Below are 20,602 nucleotides of genomic sequence, written 5' to 3'. Positions count from 1 at the left end.
CGGAATCCGTCTCACTCGCAAAGCCCTCTGCATCGCAGGTGACCCCACCCACCCGTCCCACAGCTTCTTCAGTCTGCTGCCATCAGGGAGGAGACTGCAGAGTCTCCAGGCCAGGACCAGCAGACTGAAGGACAGCTTCATTCATCAGGCTGTCAGAAAGCTGAACTCGCTCCCAAACTTGCCCCCCCCGTCCCTCTTCTGCCCCAGGCACCACTGAACTATGAACCCCCCCCAGATCCCACATCCCCAGGTCCTTCCACCCCCCCTTCCACTAACATACGATGACATGCACCAGTCACTTTGTGCAGCATCGGTCTGCTCACTACCTCATTCACCATGGAACTGACATCATTCTACCACCTCATCAGTCAGTTAAATAAAATAACTGCTCTTGAGCCCTTTTGTCACTTTAATCAGGCTGAATAAGCTTTTTTTGCACTAAAAATCTTTTTATCTGCACTGTTTGTTCACTGGTTTGCACTCTATCTGCCATGTGCCTTGCACTGCTTTATTTAACTATTTTTATTTTTTATTATATGTCTTTTTTACATTACCTTATTGTATAGTTGTATCTTATATTTTATATTTGATCTAGATTTTAGGCTCTACTGTTAGTGTTATCTGTATGCACCGGGGGTCTGAGAGTAACGCAATTTCGATTCTCTGTATGTACTGTACATGTGGAAGAATTGACAATAAAGCAGACTTGACTTGACTTGACTTGACTTGTATACCTCTTACAATGTATACAAGTTACAATGTAGTCTATTACTTATGGTGAACACTACTAAAAAAAAACTGTAAAACTATGGGAACCTTTTCTGCTATATAGCAAAGAATAGGGATGGGTGATATGATCAAAATCTTAATTTTACTTCACAGTAACAATATATGGCATGGTTTCACAATTATCAATATCAGTTTTATCATACCACAGCAAAAACTGAATTTCAAACTCTTTTGATGCTTTTTTTTACGCAAGTAGTATAGTAACTTTTATATTTATTTAATGTAAAGTTTATTTGTTTCTATATACATAATTAGAAAATATAAAGTTTATCTAAAATTATTATTTTTTTAATTAGAAATCATTTGGCCCTATTTTTTTGGTGAACAATAAAACTAAAAGTGTGGTGTATCTTTCATCGTTGTCATCACAAATGCACACAATCACTACACTAAACTGATGGAGACAGACAATGATTAACCTAATTATTTCGTCTCTACATAAACATTTGCATAGATGGGTAAACACAATCACAATTTGGAAATGTGTCCAGTTACATTTTCATAAAGCACCATGTTTGTAAAATTTAAAATGATTACATTTACAAAATGAGCCTGCATAGCAGACATAATGAATAAAGTAATGGTCGATGTTTAATACAATCGATAATTGAAATAAAATAATTAATCAATTAAAAAACATATATAACACAGTATTGTTCAATTTAGTGTTATACATATGTTATCATATTAATATGTTTTGTTCTAATGTCACAAGTCACAATTTCAAGTTTACTGGGCAAAAAATGATTAAATGTAACTTGATTATTTGGTTAGGGTTTAAGAAGTGTACTAAAAAACTTTTTCACATGTGTCGTCAAAATGACCCACAAACTAATCAGTTTACATGTGAAGAAATCCATTTATTCACAAACGTCTCACGAGACGAGTGTTTGACATAGACATTATAAGAGGTGTTTGACAAATTATTCCGCAAACTACTTCCTCTCATCGCTGCTTTTTGGTGGTTTGGAGAACAATTTCTCAGAGTCGGCCTCTGTCTATTTCACAGAATTATACAACGGAGAGCACGTCAAGCATAAAAGCCTCGTAGGTTTACTGAGGAGCGCGCGCAGTAAGCAGGTTCATGGCGTAGAGCCATGCGAATTGCGAAAGTATAAACAAGGCTTCAACTGCACAAAGCTAAAGAGAAATCTGCTCTAAACTGCACAAAGCTAAAGAGTGTCTGGTCTGAACAAGTTGATGCATGAAAACAGCACCCTGATAAAGAGGTTGACTGGCTCAAAGTATTTTGAGTATTTTGAAAATACAAAAATACTCATCTTAAATGTATTTAAATACAAATTACATTTGATTTTTTCCAAAGGCTTTAAAATACAAAATACAAAATAGTATTTTGTATTTCAAATACGTATTTTAAATACATGTATCTGAAATACTGCCCATCTCTGTCTGCATTTAACCCATCCATCCAGTGCACGCACACAGCAGTGAACACACACCTGGAGCAGTGGGCAGCCATTTATGCTGCGGCGCCCGGGGAGCAGTTGGGGGTTCGGTGCCTTGCTCAAGGGCACCTCAGTCGTGGTATTGAAAGGCAGTGCAGGGTTGGTTTACAGTAGGGCTGGACAATAATTCAATATCGATATGTATCGCGATAAAAAAATTCAATAACGGTGATATGGTTTTTAAACACATTTCCGATATTTCGATATACCAGTGTTCCCCATACATTGATTTATTTGTGGAGTTTGACTTCGCTGAATAAATATGAGCACTGTACGTTTCAAAATCAAAACATGTCGCGGGTGTTTTATATGAATGTATCTCTGAAGGGAACCGACTGTTTTCAGAAAAGTTTCGATGCCATTTTCATTTTATCTGATAAAGAAGCGTTCATAGGCGCAGCTCCTTTGATTATAGCCGTTCTGGAGAAACCGCTGGGTCTACTACTCTCACAGCGCCTCCTGCTGGCAGACAATCAGTTTGCATTTAAGCCCGGCTCCAGCAACGTTTTTTTCCCTGCAGCAACTCAAGAGCACTCTTCATACTCTTTATACTGACTAAAGCACATTTGTTTCAATCTATATCCAAAGTACTGCAAAAACAGTTAAATTTTGAAATATTTTTACTATTTAAAATAACTCTTTTATTTTAAAATGTAGTTTATTCCTGTGATCAAAGCTGAATTTTCAGCATCATTACTCCAGTCTTGACATGATCTTCAGAAATCATTCTATTATGCTGATTTGCTGATTATCAATATTTAAGAGACTTTTTTTCAGGATTCTTTGATGAATAGAAAGATCCAAAGATCAGCATTTATCTGAAACAAAGCTTTTGTAACTTTACATTTTGATTACATTTGATTTGATTACACTATTCCATTCAAAAGCTTTGAGTCATCATCATTTCTTTCTTTCTTTTTTTTTTTGGAAAGAAATTATAGAAATTTTTATTTAGCAGAGATGCTTTAAATTGATCAAAAGTGATGATAAAGATATTTATAATGTTAAAAATATTTCTATTTCAAATAAATGTTCTTCTAAACTTTCTATTCATCAAGAAACCTACTCAGCTGATTTCAACAAATTATTTTTGAGCAACAAATCAGAATATAAGAATGATTTCTGAAGGATCATGTAATCAGAGTAATAATGCTAAAAATATAGCTTTGAAATTACAGGAATAAAATACAACATTTTAAAAATATTTCCAAATATAAAACAGTTATTTTAAATAGTAAAAATATTTCAAAATGTTACTTTTCTTGCTGTATTTTGGATCAAATAAATGCAGGCGTGGTGAGCAGAAGAGAATTCTTTAAAAACATTTAAAAAAAAATCTTACTGTTCAAAAGCTTTTGACTGGTAGTATATATTAGCCTACAGTTTGAAGTTAAAGATATTAATTTTAATTAGGTGAGACTGAAATGATTTTTTTGACAGTGATTTCACATTTATTGTTTGTATGAAGGCTAAATACAAAAAAATAATGTTTTTTTTTTCCAAAAATATTAAATGGTTTTAAATGAGGTGTCAGACTTGGCAAATTCATTTTTCATAAATGTATATACACTGACATCTGTTGTGGGCGTTTTTGAACCACTAGGCAGTTTTTACGAGGCTTTTTATAGTGTTCATATCGTTATCGGAATTATATCGTATCGACCGAAATTAAGAAATATATCGTGATATAAATTTAGGCCATATCGGCCAGCCCTAGTTTACAGCAAAGAAAACTAAGCTTTTCCTCAGCCTAATCACACAGGAACACATGGCAGAGATATGGACTTACACTTAGGACTGTGTCATTGTCCCAAAGTCATTGTCCTCATGAATGATGACTAAGTTTCAGTGTAAGGATGAAAAAATGTGCAGGAAGATTGACTTGTCTGCCCAATCTTGCTGTATAAATAGTAGCTTCCAGTTGAATATTCATGTATCACTTTCTAACAGGTTTCATTGGATTGACAGGTAGTCTGTGATATATTTATTCTAGCTCTTGCTGTTGCTGGACACCATTTGTCAGGTTGACACAAAGGCTGTATGTGTTTTCCTTTCAAAAGCGTGAGGCATTTTTTTTTCATGCCGGCCCGAGACTCAAACCCACAACCTTAGGCTTAGGAGTCAAACTCTCTAACCACTAGGCCACGACTCACCCCTCCCTCCGACCCTGGCTTTTTTTTTTTTGCATGTCAAGACAACCATCATCATCATCATCATCTATTATCCCATCTGCAGTAACAGCATTGTAATATTGCATAATATTGCCCTGTAAATAACCATTTTTGCCCCACAAACCATGCCCCTCCACACATTTTTGACTGAATGAAGTACTGTCCCACATTAGGCTAAAGTGGGACAGTAGGAAATTTGATTAAAATATAAAATATTTAGTTTATATGACCCCTGGATGATCGATATTAAAATACAAAGTTACTATTATTTTTTTTTTTTTTGACTTTCACTGGCATTCATGTTGGACAAACATTTAATAAGCACATTAGGATTTTGATCACATGACACCACAGCTTTGGTAACCCAGAGTTTCACTGGCATTCATGTGTTTATGGGGGAGCTGCAAACCAGTCCCGCCGCCCTGGATGAGCCTGCGGTCTCCCTTCACCTATTCACCAGCTCCACGTCCCACCAACCAACAGTCCTTGCTTGTTTGCACATTTTTATTTTTTTTTAATCAATATGCTACTGTTATCAAAAGTTATTGTTTTGTGTATATATATGTATATAACTCCTGAATAAAAATAAAAATGTGTTTGGTTTGATTTTTAAAAAAAATATACATATTTTAAACGTATCTGATTGGTTTGTCAATAGTGAGCGCGGAAATGTTTGAACTATTTTCGCTGCTGAAACAACAAAAACAGTCAATCTTGCGTCTAAAATGTAAGTGACTTAATATTAATTATTTGTTTAGTGAACTGTCATATGAATTCGGTGTCACATTTTCAATCGTGATGTGATGTTGCTTAACTTTAGGTGTTTCTCAATGTCAAGGAAGGATCCTCGGAAGCCAGAATTTCGAGGATGCTACGTCATCGACATCCGTCGAAGGACTGTTCCAATGTACCAAGGACTGAGTCCTTCGCTACTCACCTAAAGTCTATCTTTGCCACAACCAAGGACTGAGTCCTTCGTTCGAAAAATATTCCATACCAGTAGCCCAAAGCACAGGAAAGGATGCATATATCCACTAGCCTTCGCGCTCTTCGTCGCGCTCTTCGTTACCTGCTCTCAAAGATCACCCATGGAGTGCATGACCTCCTATGCGCGCAGCTATCTTGTTCAAAAAATTCAAAAAACTGTCGGACGTTAGCGGAGTCGGTGCGTTGACGGGGCTGTCAATATGCTTTCAAATGTAAGTATATTTACAAGTTACCAAACATGTTGTTGATAACTGTGTAGTAAATATAAGTAAAGTTTTTTCAACGTTTTAAAAAGATATTGCCAGTACAAATGTCGATTACTACCTTATTGATATCTATAAATTATACAAATACAAATTACGTTATTGATGGCTAACTGAACCGGACCTGTCATTTAACAATTGTTTAGCTTGGTTGCCGTCACCGGCATTTCTTTTATAAATAACTAGTTAAGTTGTCCATAGTAATTTTTTAAAAGGAACAAAAATATTATATAATTCACAGCGTTATTTATAGCTTTCTCGTCTTTTTTAACAGGGACCAAGGAACAAACGGAGGCGTTCATACGTCTCCGTTTAGAAAACAAGCAGCTGTTTACCGGGGGGAGAGACACCGCGGCGAACGGATATCGGTGAGAAGCAAATTATTTAATGTTCAGAAGTGATAGCTGTGTAATCTTCTTTTTGTTTCTCCCACCGTCATTGACATAGGCTTATTTTGGAGAAGATGGGGCTCGAAGGGAGGGTTTCCCACGCCCAGGCAAAAAAAAAGTGGGACAACTTAAAAACCAAGTACAAGGTGGGAGACGAGTATGGAAATAATTGTTTATTCACATTTTAATGTAACTTGTGATTCTTGAAGTAAGCCTTGAATGTAAACCTGACAGACTTGGGCCTGCTTCCAGTAAGTATATGCAGTGTAGTGTACAATAGTACTAATATATTACCGTTCAAAATTACACTACTGTATATTCACATAGAAAACAGTTAAATTACACTGTAATAATATTTAATACTATAACTGATTTTTGTAGTATTTTTAATCAAATAAGCGCAGCCATGGTTAGCAGAAGATAATTATTTTAAAAGCATTTAAAATCATACTGACCCCAAACTTTTGAACGGTAGTGTACATCATCACAACTTTTTGATCTTCACTGTTTAGGAATGTAAGTGTCCTGCCACAGGTCAAGGGACAGAGGATGGCAAGGCGACGGCAGCAAATTGGCCCTGGTTTGCCCTCATGGACGAGGCATTAGGGCAGTCTGCAGCAGTCTCGCCCCCTTGCCTTAGTGCCTCGATCCAAGAGGAAAAACCAGGGCCAAGCACTGCACAAGAGGTAGATGAAGGGAGAGGCGAGGATGAGGAGACAGTAAGAGACAAGAGCAAAGAGAGAGCAGGGCACAGAGGAGAGAAGAGGAGAAGGGAGCGAGAGGATCCAATCCTACAGCTTCTAAAAGAGGATATTAAATACCAGAGGGAGGCAGATGAGAGAAGGGAAGCAGAGGCCAGAGAGAGGTCAAACCGCTTTTTTTTTTTGCTGTTGGAGAGGTTGGCGGAAAAATAAAGTCAATTAAATTGAACTGGTTTTGTCTTTGCCCCTTAATTATTTAATATAAACTGTATATCCATTTTTTTTAAAAACCTTGTTCTTTAGACCGCAGTAGAAAAACAAAACAATGTATTGAACAATATCTTCACCCTTATTTACAACGTTTTGTGATTCGGTATTCCAAGCTCTACAAAAAGCATTAATTTCATCTTTGTTACATAAAAAAAATTTATTGAAACATTTCTATATTGACAACTATATACATGAAGCAGCAAATTCATTTAAACAGCATTCTCATATCTACAACTATATACAACAACTTAAACATTTACAACTATATACAACAAGATGAGAAGAACACAAGTGGCCATCAGCCACACTGCCTACAGCACCGCCGGTGCTGCTGTTGTTGCTTCAAGGCTGCAGACAGAAGAAGAAAGTTTAGGTTAGTCCAGTGGTAATCCAATCTGTCATGTAAGATGATAATTGATTCTACAACAGTTGCAGTATATTTAATATTGTATCACTGAAGGTAAATAAAATATACTTAATGTACTTTTATGGTCAGTTAAGACCATAATACAGTACATCGCTGGTACATTAAGTATATTTCATTTACCTTCTTGACTGTATGGGTGTTTACCAAATGGTGGTGTTGGATTTAAGCGCAGCAGGTCATAGTCCACACTTAATTATTCACCTGGCAAAAATAGTCATGGTCAAGAGGTGCCTCGTGGAGTGCAGACACCTCGTTGGTCAGCGCAGCCCGCCAAGCAGCTCCACTCTGGCTCTCCCCACCATCAAGCTCCCCAGGTGGCTGGTTGTCCTCCTCCTCCACAACCTCTTCCAGCTCATCCCCGACACCAACACAAATGTTGTGCAAAATTACACACGCCGTCACCACCTGTGCACAAGGCAGAGCAAAAGGATACAAGACTGTTGAGATATGAAAAAAACAGGAACATAGAAGATAGTGTGACTTTAGCAGTTGTTAAGCATTAACTGTTATTTTGAGTAGGATACTATGATTTGATTAAGAAATCCACTACAGAAGTATTGCAATGATTTATTACCTTAGGGACAAACAGTGTATGTGCTTCTAAAAAGATGCACCTGAAGCGGGTTTTCATCATTCCAAATGCACGCTCAATGATTGTGCGACCTTTGGAATGATGGTAGTTGAACCTTTGCTCTGCCATGCCTCTCACTGGCCTCTTATATGGTGTGATAAGGGCCAGGGGTTCCTGTAGACATGGGTAGCCACCGTCAGCTAGGAGAAAATACCCAGGCGGAGGATAAGTCCCCCTAGTGTAGATGGGGCTGTTCTTGAGGATGCGTGCATCATGCACACTTCCTGGGTAACCCACAAAGATGTCAATAAAGCGACCCTGATGGTCACAGACTGCCTGGAGCACCACTGAAGGGAAGAGCTTTCTGTTTTTGTAATCATGACCATCAGGGCCGCCAGGACATTTTATTCTTATGTGGCAGCCGTCTACTGCCCCTGCTGTCTTGCCAAATGCTTGGTGATTAGCCAAGCGAGCAAAACCATCCCCAACCACTTGGAGCTCCTCCTGTGTGCGAGGGAAGTGCACAAATTGGGGGAGCACAGCCACCACCTCATCCACTATCTTGTGGACAACTCTGTGCACTGTGGGAAGAGGCATGCTAAAGACCCTGGAGACAACTCTGTAGGCTGAACCGGTTGCCAGCCAGAACAGGAACACGAGTGTCTCCAGGGTCGGGCCCCATCCGTGTTGCCGGTCAGTCTTCAGGGCCACCGTCAGCTGCTGTATGGCCTCTCTGCCCAGCCTGAAGTCTGGCCGAGTGTCCCTCCCCTCCAAAGTACCGCTGCAGTACTGGCACAGTGGCATTGATGGCACAGTAGTGCCGAGCCTGTACAACATGTAGAAGAGAGGAAGGTTTAAGTATAATTTCAGTTTTGCCATTTATTTAATGTTTGTTAAACTATTAAACATATCGGCTCAATTGATTTGCAGAGGGGGGATTTAAAGCTGTTACCATTTACTGGTGATTCACCTTGTAATTTTTACTTTATATAGCCTAGGCTTTTTTTTTTTTGTTGATCACATATTTTACCATTGCATGTGTTTTAACTTCTATTATGTTGTGGGTCAATTTGTCAATTTATTTTTTCAAAATAAAAGTGTCAATGGAAAAGATGCCAGCTCTGCTCATCTCGACAAGACAGTTGTGTTGAATGCAGTAAATACATATGCAGAAAGCACACACATACATTATGTTCAAAATGTGGAGAGAAAGACTGAAGGGATCATATTGCTCAATAGGGTAAAAAAAAAAAGCCTAGTTGGGGAAATTATAAAAAATCTTGTTTGTGAGATAGGACAAGTCTTTAACAAATAGTTCTTAAATTATATACATTTTTAAATATCAAATATTATTACATGGCTTGGTTGAATTCTGGTCCGTTATTTCTTGATAACAGACCACTGCGAAGTATAACACACCGTTGCCATGAAAAACAGAGCGTTGCTATGGACGCAGTTCTGTTCACTCAGGCAATATAATCGTTTTTAAATCAATAAACTCCTTTTTAATCATATTGATTCAAGTGTGTTTAAACAGTGCGGGTCAATCTGACCCATAACATAATGGATGTAATTATTTTTAAATGAATGATAAGAGCGTTAAGGTTACTTACCATCCCACGTCTTTGACGGCAGAGGTGGCGACAAATTATAAAATTCTCCTCCTGCGAGCCTGGCGCCGATGCTGCCTCACCATCTCCATCTCCATATCAGCAAAAATGCTGTACAGCAACCAAATCAGCAAAGTTTGCACTTCCATTTTTTAGCGCCGAAAGCGCACCTTTTCACTGACGTAATGACGCAATAGAGTGCCGAAGTTATGACGTCACTTTGTAGGCCAAAACGCGGAAGTGAGTTAGCATTTTAGCACCTCCAGTTCCCTCGCCCTAAAGTCTATGGGTTTTTTGAATGGGTTTTTGCTAAATCGCCTGAAATAAGGTCTGTGGTTAACAAAGCCTCTAAATATTTTCACGTTTTGATCTATGACATAAACCAGTTATAACCTGTTTGTGATTTTTTAAAAACTTTATTGTGTCTTAAAAACGGTGGTTGCTAACAAGTTGCTAAAAGGGACTACATCCTTTGGCGGGGACTTTAGACGTCATCATGACAAACATGAAATCTCTCACTATCCTGCGTTTCAGCCTCACGTTCTTAGAAGTCTACCTTTCAGTTAATATACATAACGTTATATATTATTATTATTATTATTAAATAAATTATATATTATATATTTAGTCTAATTGTCGTCTTTCCAAATATTGTTGTACACAGAATTCTGTGATATTAAGGTAACCGTTTCCAGTTCTTTATTTCTGTGGAGAGACTGTAGGTCGATAATGGTGTTTTGTTTTGTCCCGAGATGCAACCACAAGTCGTCGAATGAAAGATGCTCGTTTTACCGTTTTCCGTCCGATGTTACCCAGCGGAGACTCTGGGTTCGTGCCGTAAGGTAAGCTCACACAACGTTGATTTCCATGTGAACACCGTATTTACTGCCTTAATGTGGCCACGACGAAACTTTAATTGTGCATGTTTCTTAAAACGCTAATGTTACTTTGACGGTCAGATGGAGTTAAAAAGGCTAGCAAGAATAAACGTTTTTCATAACCAAATCAACAGATAAAATACCTTTGTCTTTCTCTTAAAATATCAAAAGCTTGTTTACTTTGCCACTGTTTAATAGATTAGATCCGCTGCAGTTTTTTTAAAGGCTAACGTTACATCGAGAAATGTGTTTAATTAAAATATTCAAAATAATACCTGGTTTATTGACTTTTATTGTAACTTGTTTGGATATAATTATAGAAAGGGTGGGTCCTACACCCTGATATTTGTGAACTTGGCTTTTACCCACTTATAATAATATGATTGTATTTGTAAACAGCATTAGTTAAGGCATTAGGTAACAATGATATTAATCTTTGTTATTTTAGTTGTAAATGTTAAACTATATTTAATGTGCTATATAAACGTGGACAGATCAATGAAGAAGATTAATGTAAATGCTGAAAAACTCCATTCTAATTTAATACAAATATTTTATTGTGTGATCCCCCTCCCTTGTAATTTTAATCTGTAAAGGTGTTACTTCCATAAAACTACCATTGCTTATTTTGAATTTATCCTTAGACGAGCTGACCGGAAGCCCAGTGTCCATTCTCGCATCTGCAGCTGTCATTTTCCTGCAGGGGAAAAAAAATGCCCCTGTTTTGTTTTTAGTTACCAAACAGAAGTTGTTTTCAGTTTACTTATTTTATGAAAATAAAGATGTTTACTACAACTCTTGCTGTAAGGTTTCTGTGGCTCAATGATTAGAGCATTTTGTTAACTGTGCAAAACGTTGCAAGTTCAATTCCCAGAGAACACGCTGATATGTATAGCCTGAATACACTGTAAGTCGCCTGTCTGACAAATACCAAAAATTAAATGTTAAACCAGTGCTTCCCAAACCTGTCCTGGAGGACCCCCTGCCCTGCACCTTTTGTATGTCTTCCTTATCTAACACACCTGATTCCACTCATCAGACCAAATTGGGCGTGTCTGATTAGGGAGACATACAAAATGTGCAGAGCAGGCAGTCCTCCAGGACAGGTTTGGGAACCACTGTGTTAAACTATTCTAACTACACTCCAGTCAGCTCACAGTAATGTGAATGTGAGATAAAATTTACTACACTGGCTCTCACATTGGGGCTTGTGGATTACCAGGTAAAAATATACAGAAAATGTGAACAAAATGAGTATGGTTTAATTATAATATATTAAAGCATTTGTTGATGCTATTGGACAATTCTCTTTAAATTCAACATATATAATTATATACAACTATTATATTAAGTGTTTAGAATTTAACTGTGTTATGCTTGTTCAGAGATTGTTTGTATAGTTATCTTAAATACATAGAACACTAGCGCGTTTTTTTTCTGGCGAATTAGCAAATGGTATGCAAACATACAATCAAACATAATACAGTGAAAGATAATCTTTAAAGTTTATTTGGGGCACAATGATCAGGCATAATGATCTTTATCACAAAGAAAATAATATTAAGGTTTATATAAACTAACAAAATAAACGAATTAATAAAACATTAACACAAGATCAAAAATATCAGAGAGGCACGCATAAACAAAATTAGTTTCTAACATTTTTGGAAAAAACGAATGGGCAATATTTCTCATGAAAAAGTGGATAAGTGTTCATACACAGCGCAGATCATAATGAGCGAGCGTGTTTTTTAAATAAAGTTTGATGATGACGTTGATCCGCGACCATGTTGTGCTGTAGTCCGTTTATAGCCTACCGTTAGCATTTTATATCTGACGGCTTTATTTAGGCTTCAAAATGTATACATTTTGGATTAACTTGTAAAGATTATTTTGATAGACAAAACGTGTAAGTGTCATAACTCTTTGTTGAACACAGATCTTATTTTTTGCGATTTTCCAAAAGTCTATGGGGAAAATGCATAGGCTTTTCGACGAGGGAACCCATGCGCCGCTAACTTCCGGGTTGTCCTACAAAGTGACGTCATAACTTCGGCACTCTATGACGTGCACTTGCTAGCCTGTTCCATAGGGCTGTTCGATTCCACAATATTTGGAATCGATTCCAATTCCAATTCCTGGTCCTGGAATCGATAGGAATCGATTCCTCTCTGTTGTTTTATAATTTGTCGCCACCTCTGCCGTCAAAGACGTGGGATGGTAAGTTGTTTTCGATTCCTCTCTGTTGTTTTCGATTCTTTTTCAATTCATGTTTTTTTTTCTTCTTTTTTTAGATTAAAGGAACCTAATCTCATCATGATGACAGCAGGATAGGTCGTATAATGTATCCTTCATATAATATGAAGCTGAAATTTAAAAAAAAAAAAAATGATGATATGAAAAGTTTTGTTTTTTCAACTTTGCTCGTGAAATTAGTCATAGCCCAGCTCAGCAGGGACATGCGTTTATCGCATATATTAAACAAGACATAAAGTGTCTAAAAGAAATGTGCACAGTTGAGCTGAATGATGAAGTTTACTTTGTATACTTTGCACAATGTTAACAAACTGTACACTTAAACTAAATAACCAGAACATTAATAACTGATAGAGCTCATGGTTTATCTGTCAATCAGATGCGCTCTCGGCCACTGATCTATGCTCGTGACGTGTTCTTTTATAATTATCATTGGCTGATAGAAATGTTTTAAAAAATAGTATTTTAGATGGGAATAAGATCAAGACCCTCATTGACGTCATGATCTATTCTGTCATGAACCGCTCAAAATTGTGGACAAGTCAGTTCTACCGTAAAAATAACCTCTGAATCATTTTATATATATAATAATCTTTTATCTCACAACTGTTGTAATTATGGCTTTGGTGAATTGTGCTTCTGAAACGGAAGGCTAGCCTACATCCTAAAATTCAATTGATCAGTACCGACTCGTTTTCTTTCTGTTTTTTTTTTTTTTTTTTTTTTTTTTTTTTTCGTGAATTTAAATGTGTGCAGCTTTTGTCGGATGTAGCCTTCCGTTTGAGAGACTCCCATTGATAAGCTTTGTTGAACTGAAAAAGACTCTGAATGAGGAGTCGACTCCCCTTGATGGAATCGATTCCAACCTTTGGAATCGACTCTCGATTCCCAACGCCCCGGAATCGAGGAATCGATTCTTTTTGGAATCGACTCCCAGCCCTACTGTTCCATTTACGTGTTCTCCGAGTGCTAAAGAGGAGCCTCGCCTAGCCTCTGAAGGAAGTGACTTGGAAGGACCAGTCCTGCCAAGGAAGTATCCTTGACATTGTTATTAAAAACTCCACATTTTACCGCAGTATGTTAACTGAGTTTAACTCACTTTGTTAAGACACTGTTAACTCACTCTGTGTTTGCTGCGCTCATTTGTTTCGATTTCTCCTCGAGAGGCAGCGCAGCCTTGTTAGCGTAATTACATTATGTACTTTCGGTCGCCACAGAGACTAAAGGATGCAGAATCATTATCGCGTTTTGGTGATTGTTATAGGCGTTTTAATCAGGCTAGGTAGTATCATAGCAGAACAACAGTGATCAGCAATAATGATAAGCCTAATACTCACAATAAAAATAATATGGTCATATAGATCATAACACAGTCTCGGAGGTAAGAAGTGGATTATCCTTCACCTGAAATGTTTGTCTTTTCATCCTGAAATACGAGGCAAATGTTGGATCACAATAATTAGGAACCACAGTTTCCACAAATCCCTTCACTCGATTGGGATGTTCTCTTCTATTCTGGAGGGCAAGGGCAATGACTGTAACATCGAGCGTATTTTGCAGATTTAAACACACATTTATACCGATTTCATCAGGCTCCGACAATTCTTCAAAAAGAACACAAAGAATTTCCTTCTCAGCTGGCATAGTTGCAACTCTTGCGTCATCAGAACAGGATGTCCAACGCACCACCGTTTCCGTTTAAAAAACGTTTCGCACCGTTTTTGTCGGGGTTGACCGCAGCCCTGATGAGCGGATGGATGGAGTAAATTGAAACTGAATTTACTGTGAAATAACTTAAGTAAAAATGACAAGTAGCCTTAAGTAAAAATGACAAGGGATCAGCAACATTGTCATATAAACAAACTGATTCTTAAAAATCAGCCCCTCAAAACCAGAAAATGAAACCAATATTTTACTAACTAATTGAGTTTTTAGTGTGCGCACCACTACTTTCGTTTACATTGAGCAGTTTCAGAATAAACGAAACTGCAGGGTTTATAAGACGGTCAGCATCAGCGCAGTTCACTTGCTTCCTTTTGTCTTCAGCTTTCTCCCTGTATTCTTTTTTTCTCTCTGCAAGTATTTTATAGGAAAACTAAAAAAAAAAAAAAAATCCTTTTTCTGTTGTGTACATCTACATCTGGTGACTGGACAAATAATTGACTCATTTAACAATTTCAAAATTAATGTATTTGTGGCTCCGACGCTCCGTCGACATAATGCATTATAAAGCAATATCTCATGAGCAGGACCGACTGCAGGCTACCTCTGCAACATCATAACTGATTTAAATGTATGGTTGGCACATGTTGATATATGATTCACCAGGAAGATTACAGGTGTGAAACTGCTTTTATAAAACCGTTTAATAAACGTCAAAGTAAAATAAAGTAATTTCCGTTTCATCAGGCTTTTTGGGTTACCAAGCAAAATACTGAACGCGACCATAGACTGTATGAACGCGACAGATAGGCTAATACTATTTCCTCATTCCGCTCATTTAAACTGCTTAGACTCGTCTTACAAGTTGGCCATCCATATTTTTTCTTCAAGACTGTCATAACTTTAAATGAGATATTAAAAAAGTAGCTGGTCTAATTTGCATCTGAAAAGAAAGATGACCCTTTGGCTAATTGCTAGTTTATCAAACTAAATCCTAATACTGTCGACATCTCTCAAATTTAAAAGAACATTTTTCCACTTTGCAAAATAAGATGGATATAAGGTGTAGCACGACTTATAGTAGTCTACTTTATTGCTTAAATACATTTTAAAGGGATATTCCACCCCAAAATGAAAATGTTGTCATTAATCACTTACCCCCGTGTCGTTCCAAATCCGTAAAACCTCCTTTCGTCTTCGGAACACAATTTAAGATATTTTGGATGAAAACCGGGAGGCCTGTGACTGTCCCATAGACTGGCAAGTAAATAACAAAGCTAAGTAAGTAAATGTCAAGGTCCATAAAAGGTATGAAAGTTGTCATCAGAATACTCCATCTGCCGTCAGACGTGCAATCTGGGTTATATGAAGAGACAGGAACACCTTTTGTAAGCAAAGAAAACAAAAATAACTAATTTATTAAACAATTCCTTTGTCAACAGTCTCCTCTGTGTCTCTCCATATCACCGTATGCTGCGTATGCTCTTCTGTATCATCCACGCCACAAGGATGCGCAAGGATGCGCTGAGACACAGAGGAGACTGTTGACAAAGGAATTGTTGAATAAAGTCGTTATTTTCTTACAAAAGATGTTCCTGGTAAGTGATTAATGACAAAATATTCATTTTGGGGTGGAGTATCCCTTTAAGACTGGCTCTTGGTCATATTTTGCAGATATAGTACAGACATGTCTCAGTGCGGTTCTTCAAAGGGAAAGAGTAGTGGTCTGAACCAGCACTATGAAGAGAAGGTGCGTCCATGCATTGACCTAGTGGACTCTCTCAGGTCATTGGGTGTTGAAAAGGACCTGAACCTGCCAGCTATTGCTGTCATAGGTGACCAGAGCTCGGGAAAGAGTTCTGTGTTGGAAGCCCTGTCTGGAGTGGCCCTGCCTAGAGGAACAGGTCATACAAGCACAATAAATACATTCATCTGCAGACTGGAAATACACGTTTTTTCCTTTCCTTGTGTGCCAGTCAAAATATATAATGTATTGTTAGGCTGACCAGCTACTGTATTCAACACAGGTATTGTGACACGATGTCCTCTGGAATTGAAACTGAAGAAAATTACAAAGGACAATAACTGGCGTGGAGTGTTGTCATATAAGAAACTAAAAGAAGAAAAGGAAAAGATTCTAAAAGACCCAGCGGAAATAGAAAATGCTGTCTTACATGGTCTGTAATCCACATTGATGTGTTTTATTAAACAGATTATTAAGAAATGTAATGCTTTTTATATGTCTAGAATGGTTGAATTAACTGTTTTGTCATTGATGGGATGATTGTGACATTGTTTTGTAGCTCAGACAGTACTGGCTGGAAAGGGTGAAGGGATCAGTCATGATATGATCACTCTGGAGATCCAGTCCAGTGATGTTCCTGACCTCACTCTCATCGACCTGCCAGGCATTGCTAGAGTTGCCACTGGAAACCAGCCATTAGACATTGAGGAACAAGTAAGACACAATTTGCATATGGAAATGTATAGAAATGCTTAGAGCACTCAAACAATTTGGAAATCAGCTCCTTTAGACAGTTCCTCAGATAAATATAAATACTATAAATAGAGTTCCTAAGAAAAATTATAGCTCTTATTTGAGATAATTATGATGAATTACAGAGCAAGAGTAACGTCAAAGAAACAACACAAATTATATATAAACATATAAATACATACACATACATAAATATAAAGAGATAAAATAATACTACAGGAAACAATAAAAGGAACAAACAGACAAACCATTCCATAAATTTCAACAGGCAAATTATTCCATAAATTAACAAATCTTCATCTTAAAATATTTCTTTCAAAGCTCAGGCTACATCATTTTAATAGATAACAGTATGTATTCTAACCCCATTGGTCATTGCAGTTATTTGTTCACTAATTTTGTTTTTCTGTATCAGATAAAAGATCTAATTGAAAAGTTCATTAAAAGACAGGAGACCATCAGTTTGGTTGTGGTCCCTGCAAACATTGACATTGCCACCACTGAGGCACTGCGGATGGCATCGAAAGTCGATCCAACCGGACAAAGAACTCTGGGTACGTATCATTTCAGTGAATGTTAAGTATTGTTCCTGTTTTTTTGAATGGTGAAATAAAAAAAAAAAACACTGATCAAAGCGAAGATAATATTTGTATCTGCAGGTATTCTGACTAAGCCAGACTTAGTGGACAAAGGCATGGAGGAGATGGTGGTCAGAACAGTCAATAATCAAGTAATACAACTGAAGAAGGGATACATGATCGTTAAGTGCAGAGGTCAGCAAGACATCAATGACAAACTTAATCTGGTCCAAGCCCTGGAAAAAGAAAAAGAGTTTTTTAAAGGAAATTCTCATTTCAGGTAAGAAATGGATTTAGTTCTAATTAATTTTAATATTAAAAATGGTAATATTTATTAATAAAAAGTGTGGAAAACACTCCAGTTGTCTTTAACTTCCTTTTTTCTGTTCAAATTCATTTTTTTCCCTTCAGGGCTCTTCTTGAAGATGGAAAAGCTACGATACCCCTTCTTGCAGAAAGACTCACAAAAGAGTTGGTTGAACACATTGCTGTGCGTATGTGAAGTAACATGACATACAGCAGAAACATTGACACAGTACATAGTATATGACTTAAAAAACAAAAGACTAGAACAAACTAAATTCAGAATAGGACATAAGATCTAGATTGTCTTATGCATTCTAATGTCTCAATTTCTATATCATTTCTTTACCTTTAGAAAACACTGCCACAGGTGCAGAAACAACTTGAGATGAAATTAGAGAAGACGTCTAAGGATCTTAAAATGCTCGGAGATGGAGTTCCTCTTGATGAAAATGAGAAGACCAATTTTCTGATTATGGTAAAATAATAATAATGATAATAATAATAAATAAATAATAATTGGGGTCGCATGTTGAACACATAGGTGGATGCCTCACACAGTTCCAAAACTTCTAAAACATTATTTCCCATGAATGTACATTCACTGGTGCCACCCAGCTGGACATTTGAAATTACTTTTTGTTACTGGGAAATTACTAATTGTGATATAATGAATGTACTGACTTCATCCTGGCTGGAAGATATGCTGTGTATTGACATTTTTTAGTAACAAATTTATCTTTTTGTAGTTTTCACTTGAATAAAAAATACTATACAAAAAAAACAAAAAAAAAATAAAAAACAATCATAATAATCACCCCCCATTATTAATAACAAAAAATTTACCACCCCTCTTTTTTTTCTCTGCACTGAAAAAAATTCGCCAGTTCAATGATGCCCTTGAAGGAGTAAAGAGGGCAGAAGAAGATCTGAGAAACTCAGACACAAGGGTCTTTTCCAAAATCAGATGGGAATTTGGAAGATGGAAACTCGCCCTGGATTCCAAAGCAATTAAGAGTGAGTTCATAATAGCATTATAGTTCTAATTTAAAATGATCCTGTACTGTGATGTACTGGCAATCTTGGGGGCTGCACAAGTAATGACATCTATCTTACACAAGCGTTCGTGTCTGGATAAAATTGTATTTCTGATGGTTGTTTTGTGAAAATCAGCCTTTTCTTTAATTATTTTCTCTGAATTTAGCCCTTTCTCTCTCTGGTATATATGCTGTCTGGATTCAACGCACTTGTTGCAGGGCAGTCCAGTAAACTTGTGGTTGTATTCTTCCTGATTTTGTCTTTCTTTTCTCTCAGCGGAGGAAATCCTCAGAGATGAGGTACAGGAGTATGTTAGGACTCGTAGAGGAAAGGAGCTTCCCGGATTTGTGAGCTATAGAACCTTTGAGACCATTGTCAAGAAACACACTGAGGAGCTAGAGGAGCCTGCTTTAAAGCTGCTCAAAGACGTTAAAGGTACATGCATAAATCTGTAGCAGTTATGCATACACGATGATGTGTTTTACCTCCTCTGATTGACTCTGTTTTATTTACAGAACTCGTTCACACCTGTGTGGACCATATAGTTAACTCTCATTTTAGTGCCTTCTCTCACCTGCTGAGGGCTGCTAAAGATCCAATTGAAGATTTTCTCGAAGAGCAGTTTCAGATAGCTGAGGAGAAAATACATTCTCAGTTTAAGATGGAGAAAATGGTCTACTCCCAAGACGAACTTTACAGTAGCCAGCTAGACACTGTAAAACAGAAATCCTCAACAGGTTTTGGGCTAAAGGCATCATTTGTCAGTGCAGATGTACGTGAGATGTCATACCATCTCACTTCCTATTTAAAGGTTTGTATATCTAAAAGTAAGTAATCTGTGTTCTTTAAAGGTGAAGTGTGTAGTCTGTGTACCACTAGTGGCACCTAACAGAACTGGAAAAATAATAATTAGAAAAAAGATATTGAAGAAATATTGACTGATTGAATATATGAATTTGAATGTAGTTTGTATGTACTTGTAGATTACCTGTGACCGTCTGGCTAATCAAATTCCACTGATAGTCCAGTACCACATGCTGGACCAATACATCTCTCAGCTTCAGAATGCAATGCTTGCCTTGATTGGAGGGAACAATCCAGGAATGCTGCTCCGAGAAGATTCTGTTGTTGCACGTAAAAGGAAAGAACTGAAAGATAGGCTGGATCGCCTGAAGAGTGCTGGCAAAATCCTGTCCAAGTTTGTGCATTCCGCATAATTGTGTGTAGCACTGTCACCTCACAGCAAGAAAATCTCTTGGCTTGAGTCACAGCTGAGCTAGGAGGCTTTCTCTGTGGGGCATGTTCTCCTCATGTTGCTGGTGGGTTTCCTCCAGGTGCCCTAGTTTCCACCAGAGGTCAAAGCCATAACTGTTACTTTAGTTTAAAGTAGACATTAAATCAAAATTGCCTCTATTAGTTTTCTTATTGCATGTTATTGGTTTTATTATTACCAGTACTTGTACATTATGACCTTGTGTTATGGTCCTTGAACAAACTGCTTTTTTGTTTTCTTTTCCTGTTACAAGCATTGGGAGAATGGATGGATGTTTTCTTTTCTGTCTTAAACCATTCCATTAAAATAAAAAAAAAATTAAGAATGTTGGATTTTTTTTTTTTCAAAGCTCTTTCTGAAAAGCAAAAGGAGTCTGAGGAGCTGTTAGCTGTGACCACTAGAGGGTGTGCTGCGCCAATGGCCTAGTGTACAGACTGTGGAAATCTCTCTGCATCTTAACATAGCTACACTAC

General features: G+C 37.2%; 2 protein-coding genes and 1 long non-coding RNA gene across 3 annotated transcripts; 2 read left to right on the top strand and 1 right to left on the bottom strand.

The window, feature by feature from the left end:
* Nucleotides 1-7,652: 7,652 nt before the first annotated feature.
* Nucleotides 7,653-8,838, bottom strand: LOC109061799 (putative nuclease HARBI1). Its single transcript, XM_019078891.2, has 2 exons — nucleotides 8,038-8,838; nucleotides 7,653-7,868 (listed from the first exon to the last, which is right to left on the bottom strand). The coding sequence occupies exons 1-2, from the start codon at nucleotides 8,836-8,838 to the stop codon at nucleotides 7,653-7,655; spliced, it is 1,017 nt and encodes a 338-aa protein (XP_018934436.2).
* A 1,026-nt stretch (nucleotides 8,839-9,864) lies between these two features.
* LOC122146244 lies at nucleotides 9,865-11,226 on the top strand. Its single transcript, XR_006160904.1, has 2 exons — nucleotides 9,865-10,486; nucleotides 11,167-11,226. It is a non-coding gene; the product is annotated as an uncharacterized LOC122146244 (long non-coding RNA).
* Nucleotides 11,227-13,513: 2,287 nt separating this feature from the next.
* Nucleotides 13,514-20,454, top strand: LOC109075013 (interferon-induced GTP-binding protein Mx-like). Its single transcript, XM_042763912.1, has 12 exons — nucleotides 13,514-13,853; nucleotides 16,115-16,344; nucleotides 16,468-16,617; nucleotides 16,744-16,898; nucleotides 17,353-17,491; nucleotides 17,597-17,795; nucleotides 17,927-18,005; nucleotides 18,174-18,296; nucleotides 18,694-18,835; nucleotides 19,133-19,291; nucleotides 19,372-19,667; nucleotides 19,840-20,454. Exons 2-12 carry the CDS (start codon nucleotides 16,128-16,130, stop codon nucleotides 20,071-20,073), a joined length of 1,893 nt encoding a protein of 630 aa, XP_042619846.1. The 5' UTR covers nucleotides 13,514-13,853; nucleotides 16,115-16,127; the 3' UTR covers nucleotides 20,074-20,454.
* Nucleotides 20,455-20,602: the final 148 nt, after the last annotated feature.

The sequence above is a fragment of the Cyprinus carpio genome, chromosome A9 (genome assembly GCF_018340385.1).
Source record: "Cyprinus carpio isolate SPL01 chromosome A9, ASM1834038v1, whole genome shotgun sequence".
Classification (NCBI taxonomy): Eukaryota; Metazoa; Chordata; class Actinopteri; order Cypriniformes; family Cyprinidae; genus Cyprinus; species Cyprinus carpio.
The sequence above is the reverse complement of the archived record's forward strand: the minus strand, read 5'-3'. Positions and strand labels throughout refer to the sequence as shown.

What these genes read in the sequence shown, in the direction of transcription:
- LOC109061799 (XM_019078891.2), bottom strand. Translation starts at nt 8,838, where the DNA reads ATGCCACTGTGCCAGTACTGCAGCGGTACTTTGGAGGGGAGGGACACT. An exon ending in ATACACTGTTTGTCCCTAAG is followed by an intron (nt 7,869 to 8,037) that starts GTAATAAATCAT and finishes CCTTGTGCACAG; the next exon opens with GTGGTGACGGCGTGTGTAAT.
- LOC109075013 (XM_042763912.1), top strand. Translation starts at nt 16,128, where the DNA reads ATGTCTCAGTGCGGTTCTTCAAAGGGAAAGAGTAGTGGTCTGAACCAG. An exon ending in AGAAAATGCTGTCTTACATG is followed by an intron (nt 16,618 to 16,743) that starts GTCTGTAATCCA and finishes ATTGTTTTGTAG; the next exon opens with CTCAGACAGTACTGGCTGGA. An exon ending in CATTAGACATTGAGGAACAA is followed by an intron (nt 16,899 to 17,352) that starts GTAAGACACAAT and finishes TTTCTGTATCAG; the next exon opens with ATAAAAGATCTAATTGAAAA.